Consider the following 14,499-nt stretch of genomic DNA (forward strand, 5'->3'; position numbering starts at 1 on the left):
ATCTTCTCAACCCTACCTGAAAAGCAGAATGCTGTTAACTCAGACTGATCTCACAATGAATTCAGAAAGAGTAGGTTAACTTTTCTTAAGCTAAACTCATTCTGTGCTCAACATGATCACATGGGCCAAACTACCAAAATTTTAATTACTGCCCCCAGTGGCCTAAGCGGTATGTGTTTTTAATGTAAGGGCACGTGTAAGCTCGTTTCCAGGTGCCCACAGATGGGCACAAAAAGCAAGTTGTTTTTAGCTGTAAAGCATGTAATACAGTGAAGAGGAATACATATTATATTGAATCTACCCCCCCCCCAACCCTAAACCTAACCATCACTGGAGTAAAAATGTATTCTCAAGCCCCGTTCAGTCATGCAGCAAAATTTGCGACAAAGCAACGTGATCTTATTAATTTTCAATAAGAGCTGACTACTTTCTGTGACATGAGACAGTGACCTCTAGATGTTGGCATGTCCAGTGACTTCAGAAGTTGTATTTTTTTTATTTGATCCCCTTTTCTCCTAATTTGGAATGCCCATTTCCCACTCTTTAGTGGGTCCTCGTGGTGGCACGGTTACTCACCTAAATCTTGGTGGAGGAGTACAAGTCTCAGTTGCCTCCGCTTCTGAGACCGTCAATCCACGTATCTTATCAAGTGGCACACTGTGCACGGCACCGGAGACTCCCAGCATGTAAAGGCTCATGCTACTCTCCGCGATCCTAACACAACTTACCACGGGCCCTGTTGAGAGTGAGAACCACTAATCGCGACCACGAGCAGGTTACCCCATGTGATGCCAATACGGTTGCTTAGGAGACATGAGTCACTCAGCACACCTTGGATTCGAACTTGCGACTCCAGGGGTGGTAGTCAGCATCAATACTCGCTGAGCTAAAAAATTAGAATGACATTTTAGTTTTACCGGCAATATGTGACATCTGTAGTCTGATTTTCTAAAGATATGGCCAGATGTGCAGTCAACTAATAATGTTGGCCACTTGTGACTTCAGTACAGAGACTAGCAACTTCAAGCTATAAAGTCGTTGCATTCGTGAATGGAGATTAAGAGGAACAATGGAGCCACCTAATCACACTCGTCACCGATTATGCAAACACAGTCACTTCCTGGTTCCAATGCAAGATGAGAACCCAGGTCTCCTATGCTGCTTATGCAACACGTAAACATACTTGAACCGATTCAAAAATGGCTGATACAAGATAGAGCTTGTAACTTGGCATAATGGGCCTATGTCTGGGTCCTGAAGAATTCAGAAGCAATATGCCAACTTCCAGTGTCATCATGTTGACTTCCTTCAAGAAACGCCTTGAGGCAAATATCTTCTGTGAGCACTTTTGCATTTTCTCGATGCACAATTTTTTTCTCTATTTGTTTCACTGTGTCTCAAATGCATCTCTGTTCTAGCCTGTGCTTTTCTCAATTTTTAAACTTTGTATTACAGCACTTCTCATGTTACTCCCTCCTTAGGATGAACTGCTTATGTTATTGTATTCCTTATTTGTAAGTCGCTTTGGATACAAGTGTCTGCCAAATGAAAAGGCCTAAATGTAAATGAATGAATTAATGAATGTAAATATACAATGTATGCATGGTTCAGCTCCTAAGCCTTCCAAAATAATTCCAAAATAGTATCTTTTCTGTCAACACATATCTTTCAGGGTCTTCTTGCATATACGTCTGGGATTATGTGTCTTTTTAGTTTATATGCTTTGAATTCATGAGGTGATGGATGTCACTCAGTATTTTCCCTTTGGGGTGTGGGTTTAATATCCTGACCTTCAGTAAACACAGATTAAGCGCAAACTACACAGGACCTCAAAAGTTTATAAATCACTACCCCCAGTATCCGAAGCTAAAAGATTTGTTGAAAGTATGGGCACATGTAAGCTCCAGTTTCAGGGTGAAACAGGGATGTGCACAGACATTTTGAGGGGCAGTCGCTTCAAAATTGTCCATCGAGGCAACTAAACAAGCATTATTTAATTAATGCTTAACTAAACTAATTACTGACACTTTTATCAATGAGTGGGTAGGCCTGTCAATGTATGATGAATGAATGTCATTAAATTTTATTAAATTATTTTGTATTCATAATTATTTTCCAAAAAATCTTAAAACGAAAATATAAATGGTGGAATAATTTGCATGATACAGGAAAATTGGCACATGCACACACACACACACACACACACACACACACACACACACACACACACACACACACACACACACACACACACACACACACACACACACACTCATGTTGGTGGAGCTAGCCTTATGAGGACTCTCCATAGACATAATGTTTATAGATTCTATCCCCTAACCCTACCCATAAACTTAACCCTCACAAAAAAAACTTTTTTTTTTTGTGATTTGAATTATGGGGACACTAGAAATGTTTATAGCATAAAACCTTGTAATTACCAGTTTATAACCTACAAAAATGTCCTTGTAAATCACCCAAACCCCACACACACACACACACACACACACACACACACACACACACACACACACACACAAATACACTCACATAAAACATTCACTGGTTTAGGTTACATTCACTGGTTTAAAAACATAATTGTGGATAAGAAATAAACGTGTAATGCATTGTGTAGAACAGAAGAATGCACAACTGTTTGAAGATCTGTCCTGTAGCCCACATTAAATCTTAGAGTTGGAGCCGGGCCTGCAGAGAGTTCTGGTTCATAATTAAAAAAATTAAAAATAATACTCGAGCCTATATGAATAAAGGATTATATAATGTCGTACTTTATGCAAACTAACACAAACAGATTGTAAGTAGATTGCTAATTATGCATAAAAGATTTGCATATCATCACGGGAACATTTACTGAACCAAAAAGTCTAATAAAAATGAAATCTGTCATCTATTAAGTCTGATTTGAAATGAAGCTGGTTTACAGAATTAAAAACGTAACTGTGTGTTAAATGTTAAGGACAAATAGATCACGAGTGAAAGAGCAGACAGTACAGTATCCCCTACCTTTCCAAGTGTATTCTCCAAATATTCCACAATATGCATAATATATCGTAATATGGGAAGAAAAGAACAACAATTAACTTTTTTGCTTATACAGATCAGCTCAATTGTAAACAATCTAAACTCCAAACTAAACTTTCTTAATTTAAAGTGCACGCTTGTTTCCTCAATCAAATGCCGTGTATCTGATGCCAAAGGGCAGGGGCTTGAGCCCCTAGAGCCACCCCCTCTACACATTCCTGGGGTGAAATGTCCACAGAGTAGCATGGACAGGGAGACATATTTTTAGTTGTAAACTGTGTTTACACACATACTGGTATATACTCCACCGCCCAAACACCAACCCTAAACCTAAATGTCAGTGGATTTACTTTGAAGTTTTGTTTCCTGCAGGTCCAGAACCCATGTCTCAGAGGTTGCTCTCACAATTCCCTATCAGTAGTGCTAGTAGGGAAATGTGCCCATGCTTGAATTAATGCAAAAATGTCTGATAGGGGATTCCGCTAGTCAGTTATTTGGCTGAATGGAGTTGATTTCTGGGTACGTGAACATTTGGAAGCAACATGTCGATTTTCCAAGTGATCATGTTGGTAATATGCATTGAATCCTGTCACCATTCTGTGACAGAGACATTTTCTCTTACAGTAAATATGACTACTTTGTCTCAGTTGATTTAGAGATCTCCTCTCAATCCATACATTGTTCATTGAGGTCAGTGATAACACCATTGAGGTCAGTGATAACACCATTGAGGTCAGTGATGACACCATTGAGGTCAGTGATAACACTATTCGTGGTATGAAACAATTGTTTTAGAATGTAGTGCTGTAATGAAGAGACAGAATTGAGTGCATTCATAAAAGTCTTTCCACACTTGAAAAATTAGCAAATTAGCTACAGAATGACTGTCCTGAAGGTTAGATGAGGCCAAAACAGAACTTTTTAAAGAAGGTTAATAATAAATCATAGAATCTGATGCCAAAGCCTTAATTAACTCAGATCTATGCGAGATGTGTCTGGGCCGGTTGAAAAATCTCACAGTGAGCATGTAACTCCCTATCTTGACTAACAATGGACTCCCCCCTGCACTAGGCTATGCAAATCGGAAACCTTATATTCCCATAAAGATATACAACTGCAACAAAGAAATCATTTACAGTGGCAAGAGCATCAATAACAAACCATAATGGATGTTTTAAAAAAACTATATTAATATCAAAGCAGCACTTCTTTTTATGAAAATAATACACCAGACAATAAAACATGCATAATTAAGACTGAAAGCTTTTTTTTTTTTTCTCATGTCAGTACAAAGAGTGCAAAATTCATGAATGGTATTATTTGCATCCTCTGAGGTTGAAGATAATAGTTTTATCAGCTGCTTATAGCAGGTGCTCATGAATCCGATTTTAGTGAATATTATTTAATATAATAACCGCCTGCATTCGCAACAAAAACTTCACAGAGCGAAACTAGTTTTACTGGTTTTATTAGGAAGCTTTATTTAAGCTTATGAAGTGATCACTTTGGTAGACATGTAAAGACAAATTTAAAAAAGGACTGTGTGATACAAATTACAATGTTATTGAGTGATGGCTTTCTGCTTTATCTCTCACACTGGGTTAATTCTCAAGCACTCTTGATGCATTCCTGCAGCATGACTCTTTCTGCATATAGGAACATGCAGTGTTCCTCCAAACTGTCTGAAACAAAGAGTTTTTCCAACAAAAAGATGGGTGAAAAAAGCTGTACACTTATCAAGACTATAAAGAGGTTGAAGATTTATGCTGAGATCTGCAATGATCATCTCTATTGTTAAAAACATTATTGGTAAACACTGATTATACAAGCAAACAAAACAACTACAGTTAGTCACAATATAAGTATCTTGTATGATCAGGTCTTACCAAGAAGTATATTTTGCTGATATCAGCTGGCTGTACATTATCCTGCTTATTACATGGCTACTTACCTAATAAATAAATAAATATATGGATATAACATAGATTTGTGTTTAAACTATTTTATTATGTGAGAAGAAAGACACTGGGGAGTGATACAAGTAACATAAAACTAGCACAGCTATGTAGGAAATCGGTTGCCCGGGACACCAGCCAATTATACAATTTGATGGTCATTATACAAAAATAATTGAGTGCAGAAAGCAGACCAATCAGAATCAAGTATTCCAGAGAGCCATCTAACAAAATGTAATTGTATCTTGAGCTGCTTTTCCTTGATGCATTCAAAAAAGCTGAGTATAAAAGAATAAAAATCAAACATCACTTCTCTAAAACCAAACAAGCTGGCACTAAACAGGACTATTGAGAGCTGTTTATTTTTTGTGATGCCTTGAAAGCCCCAAATCTAAAGCAGAAACTTGAGTCGTGTATTGAGCCACATCTGGCAAGAAACCTTTAAATGTTTCTGAATATAAAGAAGCTCTAAGTTTATAAGTTTATTATGATCATTGTGTCATAAATACACACAAGCTATATAACAATGGAAAAACATGATTGGAAAGAGAACAGTAAATGAATAGAAGACTATCTTGCATACTAAAAATTCATCTAGGACTGTTTGGAGTGGAAGAGATCACTTCTATTTCTGCTCTACAAAACTGTTCAGTGTTGTATTTCCAGATGTTTGCCAACCACAGTGAGTCACCATCTACTGCTCGTCCAGAACTTTCTAATATGTGCCAGTTTTAGAGTAAATAAGGCCATGGTTTCAATCATTTTGTGCTGAGATCCAATCCATGTAATTTGCACTAAATGACACAAAAACAATGAGATTATATTCCACTCTATTTATATTTCACTACATTCATGGAAATTATATTCCACACTATATCCATTGATGTGTGTGTTTGTGTGTGGATGTTTATGTCATGACAACAAAGCCTCGAGCAAGTTCTCGTTATCATCATGAAGAGCTGGATTTCTCTCCACCCCCACCTGCCTGCAATATGCAACACACACACACACACACACACACACACACACACACACACACACACACACGAGCGCACACACGCAAATAATGTACGCCCTGCCCCTGGGCATCTTTAACTGTGGAGCTCCCAGAAGTTTCTTTCTCATTTCCAACTGTTCAGTGTTTTCACACAGTTTTTATCTTAAACAGTTTGGCTCTTTTTTAAAAATTTAAGACCTTTGTCTGATTCTTAGTGAACCTGCTCTAAAGTTAATTAACAGTATATTCTAAAACAGCCTTAGCTGTTATATGAATGTATATAACAAATAACAAATATGAATGTATATATTTGTTATTCATTTCATTTATGTAATCTGCTATCTGCTTCTGTTGTACAGGTGGTTGCTCAAGCTTTTCTCTTAGTGTGTCGTGAATGAATCCTTTCTCAAACAAAAATCCTTATATTTACACTCTATGAGCTCTTTATTAGGAACACTTGTACACCTACTTATTAATGCAAATATCTAATTAGTAATCGTGTGGCAGCAGTTCAATGCAGAAAATCAAGCAGATATGGGTCAGGAGCTTTTGTTAATGTTCACATCAACCATCAGGATAGGGAAACAATGAATTTGATCTCAGTGATTTCAACTGTGGCAGGATTGTTGATGCCAGACGGGCTGGTTTGAGTATTTCTGTAACTGCTGATTTTCTAGGATTTTCATGCACAAAAGTCTCTAAACTTTACTCAGAATGGTGCCAAAAAAAAAAAAAAAACATCCAGCAGGTGATCGATGAAAGAAGTCAACAGAGAATGGCCAGACTGGTTCAAGCTGACAGAAATGCTACGGTAACTCAGATAACCATTCTGTACAATTGTAGTGTGCAGAAAATCATCTCATAATGTTCAACATGTCAAACCTTGAGGTGGATGGGCTACAACAGTAGAAGACCACGTCTGGAATGTTATCAGGACCATAGTGATCTTACTAAAAATATCAAAATAAATATCAGATGTTTTTTTTTAAACTTTGTGCTCAGTCTTGAGGTTCTAAAAGTGTCTGCTCTGTTTCATGGTTTTTATGGTCAACATAAACAACAAAATGGATACCTACATGTTGGTTACACCGTGACTTTGATTTGGTGGACAAAAGATTTGGTAGATCACTTGCCCACTGTCAAAGACACACATTTTTTCTACTCCAATAACTGAACTAGCAAAGGAAATTTGGCTGCTTCTATGAAGGATGCTTAAACAGTGGTGTAGAACAGTCTTTCTATATACAAAAGTTTCTATGTGAAATGCTGACATTTTTTTTTGTTAAAAACATGTACACGTAACTGTACACTTGTCATACCTTACATTCTGTTATCTTTTTTTTAAAGAAAAACAAAATATTCTCAATTGTTCTCATGGCCATTTTTGAAAGTGTGTGAAACTTTTGAAAACTTGCATTACCTTGAGTGACGTAAGTTTCATGTGAACACTAGGAAGGACAAATCAAACTCAAACATAACTCAAATTAATAAGTAACATGTATTTTTATGGATTTGTTTAATGTTTTTGTCTCCTTGTCTAATGCCCATTCTGGAATCCATTGAAAGAAAATGTAATTGTTCTTCTAACCAATAGCATCATTGCGAAACACCCTTTTAGAACCTTTACTTTTAGAAGTAAGTATAGACAAGGAGTGATGTGTTTTCAAAATATTGGTGCATTAATAATCTTTGTTTTGAAGGCTGATCTCCTTTCCACAGAAGCAGGAAATTCTTGCCAGTCCTCTTCACCTTAATTCCTTTCATGTTTCCCTTGAACAAATCACACCTGTTAAAATTAGTATCTATAATCTAATCAAATTACACTGCCAGGGGGCCTGGGTAGCAAAATTCGAATCCAGGGTTTGAGGCAAGTCACTTCGCCACCAAAGGACTTAGAGCGCATTGGGAATTGGGCATTCGAAATTGGAGAGAAAAAAGGGAGAAAAAGAGGAAAATAAGGGGAGAGCACACACATATATTGTGAGAAAATAATAAATAAATAAAACTACAAAATAATAATTACACTGCCATTCTGTCATTCTCTTTTAATGCCCTCTGTAACTTTATAAAATTTTAGGAAAATATTTGTTGAAAAAGAAAATTCTTTGTTTTTATTTCAGCATGCCAATTCAAGGTCAAATGTAAAATACATTCACAACCTTTACAATGTTGGCCATTTTATTTTAGTGACTGAGAAACTGGTTCAGTGACAACTAAAGCAACAGTAATAAGAAAGCAGTAATCTGGTCTGATGATTGAAAGGTGTTCGTCGTACTCAGTCAATCAGTGGCTATGACTGTTCATTCAATCCTTTCTTGCAGAGATGCTGAAAATTACGTCCACAACAGTACATATATCTCTGTCAAGTTTAACTAAATTCAGTTTAACAAATTCAGTGAGCAGTGTGAGGTTTAGTGGAAAGGGTGAAAGCATGGAAAAACTCCTCAGTGTTTCCAAAATCCAAATTAAAAGATCCAGTTAATTACAATAATGCCATACTGAAAGTGATTGCTTGTCATTAACTCTGTGGAATGGTCAGGGAAATAACAGGTCACAGAATTGCATACTATATAGGTATTTGTTTTATTCTACTTTCGCTTGTGCTGATTTCAAAGCCACGACAAATGTGTGAAAATCTAAACAAAAACGATCAAACCTGCAACTGAAATAACAGAATCTGTCAGGATACGTCATGCCCGATAAGCCAAGGATAAAAAGTAATTCAAGCTAAATCTCTTTGCTTAAAGCAGGGGCGTAGCCATCAATTTAAAAAGGGGGGACACAGCTGTGAGTAGATAGCTCGCACAAACCCAACACTTACAGTGCAGTATTAATATTTGACAGTATTAATATATACTGTTAGTATGATAAAAGTATGCTATTAATAAAAGTATTATATACTTTTATTTTTAGTATTTTAAAGATTTAAGTATTGCAAATTAATTGAAAAATGTTGCTAAATATGCTGCAAAAATAAAGGACATCTTGTAGAGCACTTGCTTCTGTTTCACACATGACAATAAAATAATAAATAATTTAATCAATTACAATAATGCCAATTTATTTTTTTACTCTATGCTTGTGAATTGTGGGATTTAAATTTATCCAAGTGGCTTGAGTGTTTTGACTACATTCAACAAAATTGTTTAGATCCATTTAATGATTTGTTCAGTGACCATTTCTGGTCATGCCAGAAGGTAATTACAAATGAGTTTCTTGTATGAAATGATATCACTGAATCAACGATCAAAAGACAATTTTAATGTCTACAGATCTACAAAGAGACTTTAGTAGAGGTTTTAAGCATTATAAGAACAAAGCAAATCTAATTTTCTTACAGTTTGTGAGCTGCTGAGCATAACTATTATCAAAAGACAGCAACAATAGTCTTATAACAATTATAAAGATTTTCAAAAATGTCCGTGACGTTTACATTTATAAAAAAGCGTGTCTACATATCTATTGACTTATCTATTGTTCTAAGAATACAGCAGATCTTTTTTCCTACAGTTTGTCGACTGCACAACAATATAGAGGTAAAAAAAAACAGGAGCTGATATTAAAAATAGCTTTACATACTGTATGTAGACAAGTGGAGAAAATTCATGTAATTTAACTCTAGTCATAAATTAGACATGGCCCCTTTAAGATTTTTTACACACATGTGTGCTGTTTAGAGACGTGAAAATATATGTCGTGCAAGAGAGCTCCCAGTTTTGTTCATTGGGGCATAATTCTTTGGGTAAATATAACATTTTACACAAAATGCTTATAAATTACAGTAAATATGTGTTCACAAGAGTCATATGTTTAATCTGAGTGTTTGTTATGGATCATTTTTTTAAGGATGCATATGGATTGCATGAGTGTAGTTTGACCACATTGTGCATATTTAAGGACTGGGACTATCTTATTAATGATTTATAGCCCAGAGTGTTTTCCAGTTTAGTGAATAAGTGTAGGCCTAATGCATGTTATATGTTTATACGTGTCCTTAAAGCCTAGTTAGAAATGCACAAAATGCTTTGAGTGATTTAAGCATATTTTAAATGCATATGATGCTTTGAGTGGTATAAGCAAGTACTTAAGTGCATAGGGTGATGTTAATGATATAAGCATGTATTAAGGTGATGTATGCTGAAGAATATGGGTAGGCTATTGCCCTGTTTGTATTTTCTTTTGACATTAGCCTCTACCATATTTAATTTTTGTATTTACATTTGCATCTCATTTTTGGTAATTAATATCCTTATATATATATATATATATGCACTGAAAAAAGTCTAATATTGCTGTTGTTCGTTTAATGTGTATTTTCTCGTTGAAATAGCTTAAAATTATTATTTTTTTCATTTAAAGTAAACATTTTAGTTTATATGTATGGTTGAATCCATTTTTTTACATGGATACAATATAAATTGGCAGCGGGACATTAAACTGAATTTATTCATTGGATCAAAGCATTTTTATTAGATTAAGCATGATTTGCACATGCGCATTGTTGAGTTGGAGATCCCGCTCTCTGACCTGAAAAAAAACGTCCGTCACAGAAGAACATGCACACAATCTGTCGAGCGGCGGCCGTGACGGTACACTTCAACAGACCAGAAGAAGACACAGAAGAACTACGAGCAACATTGATACTGGTAAGGTAAAAACAATACACTTTGTATACCATTAACGTTTTTTTTCTTCCAAGTAATGTATACCTGGCTGGCCTTGACTCTGGCCGTAATTTAAGCACTCACGCTTGATAGCATGTAAATTATATGACGCTAACGTTAGCTAACTGGATAATAAATGCATTGACTTTAGATAAAGTTACCTCGTGCAAGTTAGTTAACGTTACAGCTAATGTTATGTTCGTGAATTCAAATGCATTTGTTCTGCTGGGTGTTTTTAATAGTTAACAGTGGCGCGAAGAGCCTAGAAAATGTTTATTTGCCGACATTAATGTACCGTAAAACTTCAAATAATAGCCCGGGCTTTTATTTTCCCAAATCGTCGAACTGCACCGGCTTGTATTTGAGACAGGCGTCTATATGAGACCGGCCTTTATAATTTAGTCTTGAGATGTTGTTCATTGAGATGTTGTTCCTAGAGTCTCTCTCTAAATGCTCCACGTGAAACTGCGGTCTTCCGACCTTTTACTATCGTGACAATTGATTTTGATTAATATGCGCGAGGGATAGAGAGCAATACAGCACGTGTTGTTTGAAGACGTTTACAGTTGAACATTTTTAGACCTAACTGTTGATTCACTTATGAGTATTTGTTTTTGTTGTTGGCAATAATTTAGTAAGGTTGTGCTGGTGATTCCATTTTGTGTTCACCATCTTCTTCAAACTTCTAAACTTATTTCTGTATGCTCTACTTTTTAGATCAATGCCGAGTTCATGCGTATCACAACAGTTCCATTGGAGACAAAGTTCTTGGCGCAGTTGGACAAGCACTCCACCAAACTGTTGGAGGTCATCAGGAGCAAGGGAGGAGTTGGGAAAGAGAAGATTACCAGGACCTTGCAGATTTTAGATGAGGTATCTATGAATAAGTTGTGTATCAGTAGGATCCATGGCTGAATATATATATATATATATTTTTTTTTTGTAAATGTTTAATTTGAATTCATTGTAACTGTTCATACTCAGACTGTGGATATCACCATCAGAAGAGAATGCATCCTCAAATCTCTGATGATCTACCTCGGCGAACCTGTTGAGCACCTTATCAAAAAATACCAGGTAAGGGCATCTCTCTCACTTGCTCACACAGTTAACACCTACCGACTAACATGGTCATAGTCTAGGTTTTCCTAGCCATATTTAATAAATAGGGGTGTGACGAGAAACTAAGCTCACAAGACGAGATTTTAACACCATTTATAAGAAATCTTTGATGCTGAATTTTGAGCAGTAAACACTTAGACCATGTCCAGACGTACCAAAACGATCTTTTTTTCCCGTCTTCCCTGGAACATTATCAAAAAAAGTGCGTCCAAACGTATCCATTTGCAAATGACTTAACATCTATATGCACATGCTAATTCATATTCCAGACCTATATGTGGCGCTCTTTCTGCTACAGAAATTAACCAAAAACGGAGAAGAACAGCACAGTCTTAACTCACTTCCACTTCCGTTCATAACATGACAAGACTTTCACCACTGCTCATTTTATAAAGGCCGCTGCAAGAAAACGTGTCTTTGTTTACATTGTACAATGTGCTGTTGGATTGCATTTTATTTTGCAATTTTGTCTGCCATCGGGCATGATTGCAGTGCGCTCTGCTAGCTAACATCGGCAGTCAAACTAATATTAATGATCCAATGTCTTTTTGATAATCTAGCTAGCTATACGTTTTTCTTGCGGTAGCGTTTCTACAATAAGCCGTGCTAAAATTTACTATAATCCGTTCAAGGAATTGATAAGCAGACAGATTAGCTAGTTAGTTAAGTTGTCTACTTCCACTTTATAAACAACTAACGTTAACGCTAGTGCGGGGTAAGCATGGGGTTAAGAGGATGAGGGGTGTGGCGATGACATCAGCGAATATGCGAATTCAGACTAAAAATAATTCTCCAGCTTTATTTTTTATTTACAAAATCAACCTAATAATTTTAGGATGCTACGTTCTTTTCAAATAGAGCAGTTGAATTCCTGTTCCTGTATTTTTTCATATCGCAATATATATCGCAGAATAGAAAAGTATTGTAATGCCAGTTTTTTCCAATATCGTGCATCCCTAGAGAAAACACTTCCGATCAGGCAGAAATCTCACCACAAATCCAAACGCATTTTAACTTCAGCACCTCTGATAAACTGCAGCTCACAGTCTCAAACAGAGCTAGGTAGCTTTCCAGTTTTTAGATCACAGCGTACGCTGGTGTTGCATCAGCTGGGCGGAGTTGATTCACTCTGCGAGTGCACGTTATCAGTTATACATTTGTTTTATTTACTGTGTGAGAATTTAATGTCACGTGACTCCATGTGAAAAAATGTGAATTGCGTTAATCTCATGAGACAGCTTCTAACCAGACGAGAAATCTTGTCACTTTTAATCTAGTCACACCCCTTGTAATAAACATTTGATTTGTTTGATTTGCGCCTATTCAAGTTTTGAAAGTTTGGAGTGTATAAGAGCTTGGCACATTATGATCTAACATGAAATCGGGAGATTTCTGAAACTATAACGTACTTATTTTCTCTTTTTTTCTTAATGCAGGAAAATGAGGTTGAAGAACTGGAGCAGACAACCATGGCAATCTTTATCACTGAGAAAGAGGATCCTCTCCATCCACCCAAAGACATTAAAATTGTCATCGAAGGAACAGAGGTCCTGAACAAGTTGCCCTCGGTTGCAACAGCTTTTGCCATGGTCTTTGGGCTTATATACACACTGAACCTAAAGTATCCGAAAAGGCTGCAGTTCACCTTTGAATTTGTGCAAAAGGTACTATTGGAGCTTGATGGAAAAAAGATGACCCCAAAAGTCTCTAGACTGACCACCCAGCTGTACAGCACAGAGTAGGCAGAGCTGAATTGCACAGACTTGATTTTATTTTCCATCTGTGGTTACATTTTTTAAATGTGGCTACCCAAGTTCGATGGCTACCAGCCACAAAGGCCGAAGTAGGCTGTGTTCTGAAATGTTTAGAAATGACGTTCAAGACTTTGGATCCTTTTGTAAGATGTTGCACTTACAAGGCTGCATTATCACTGCAGCATTTACAAATGTGGCTGCACTAGTTCGATGGCTACCAGCCTCAAAGGCCGAAGTAGGCCAAGTGTTATGGACAACTGGAGAGACTGATTGCAGTGTTTTCAGCGTATGCACAGATTTGTACGAAAGAGTTCAGACTTTGGGCTGTGGGCTCAAGAGTTTTGTTTGAGCTATTACATATAAATTAGTTGTATTTAAATGTAGATCATACAGCTCTGTATCAGAAACTCTCAAGTGTCTTAGGAGTTCCACTGTTCACTGTCTTAGGAGCAGTTCCAGGATTTGTCTCTGGTGTTCAGCTGAAAGAGACTGTTCATCATCATATACATTTGAAACGGGTATACAATACTGTCATAACATTTAATTGTATTTTAGGATGTTTTATGGTGAAATGTGTTATGTCAGGACAAAACTTCCTACTACTAATGTGATGTCATCAAGTGATGATTTGAATTATGTAATAATTCAAGCCCACTTTGTGGGCTCAAAGTATTTTTGTGTGAAGCAGACTGTTACCCTTCATATATTTGAAACAGATGACCAATGTTGTCAGTTTATTGAACAATAAATATAAATGTGTTCTAAAGGAAAGTGTTCTGAGTGGTCAATGATCAAAATGTATTAAAAGCATTTTTTTTTATTATACATTTCAAATAATGACAACTGTTATTTTTTGATTTGAGACAACCTAAAATTATTAATTTACTCTGACCTTTAAATATTAGTTTGATTTAACTTAAAATAATTAGTTTGTTCCAACCTAAAATAATTAATTTGATCAACCT

The 14,499-nt window shown here is 36.3% G+C and overlaps 2 protein-coding genes across 2 annotated transcripts in view; one reads left to right on the top strand and one right to left on the bottom strand.

Annotated features, from left to right (window-relative positions):
• The window catches only part of LOC127656668 (beta/gamma crystallin domain-containing protein 1-like), a 68,310-nt gene that overhangs the window by 51,482 nt on the left and 2,329 nt on the right, over nt 1–14,499 (bottom strand). The gene's annotated exons all lie outside the window — the stretch shown is intronic.
• On the top strand, nt 10,372–14,273 carry LOC127656670 (uncharacterized). The gene is made up of 4 exons (XM_052145092.1): nt 10,372–10,640; nt 11,376–11,531; nt 11,643–11,735; nt 13,217–14,273. The coding sequence occupies exons 1-4, from the start codon at nt 10,551–10,553 to the stop codon at nt 13,520–13,522; spliced, it is 645 nt and encodes a 214-aa protein (XP_052001052.1). The 5' UTR covers nt 10,372–10,550; the 3' UTR covers nt 13,523–14,273.

Source organism: Xyrauchen texanus, chromosome 16 (genome assembly GCF_025860055.1).
Source record: "Xyrauchen texanus isolate HMW12.3.18 chromosome 16, RBS_HiC_50CHRs, whole genome shotgun sequence".
Lineage (NCBI taxonomy): Eukaryota > Metazoa > Chordata > Actinopteri > Cypriniformes > Catostomidae > Xyrauchen > Xyrauchen texanus.

Coding starts and splice junctions, on each gene's coding strand:
- LOC127656670 (XM_052145092.1), top strand. CDS start 10,551: ATGCACACAATCTGTCGAGCGGCGGCCGTGACGGTACACTTCAACAGA. Junction 11,532..11,642: donor CCTTGCAGATTTTAGATGAG/GTATCTATGAAT, acceptor GTTCATACTCAG/ACTGTGGATATCACCATCAG. Junction 11,736..13,216: donor ACCTTATCAAAAAATACCAG/GTAAGGGCATCT, acceptor TTCTTAATGCAG/GAAAATGAGGTTGAAGAACT.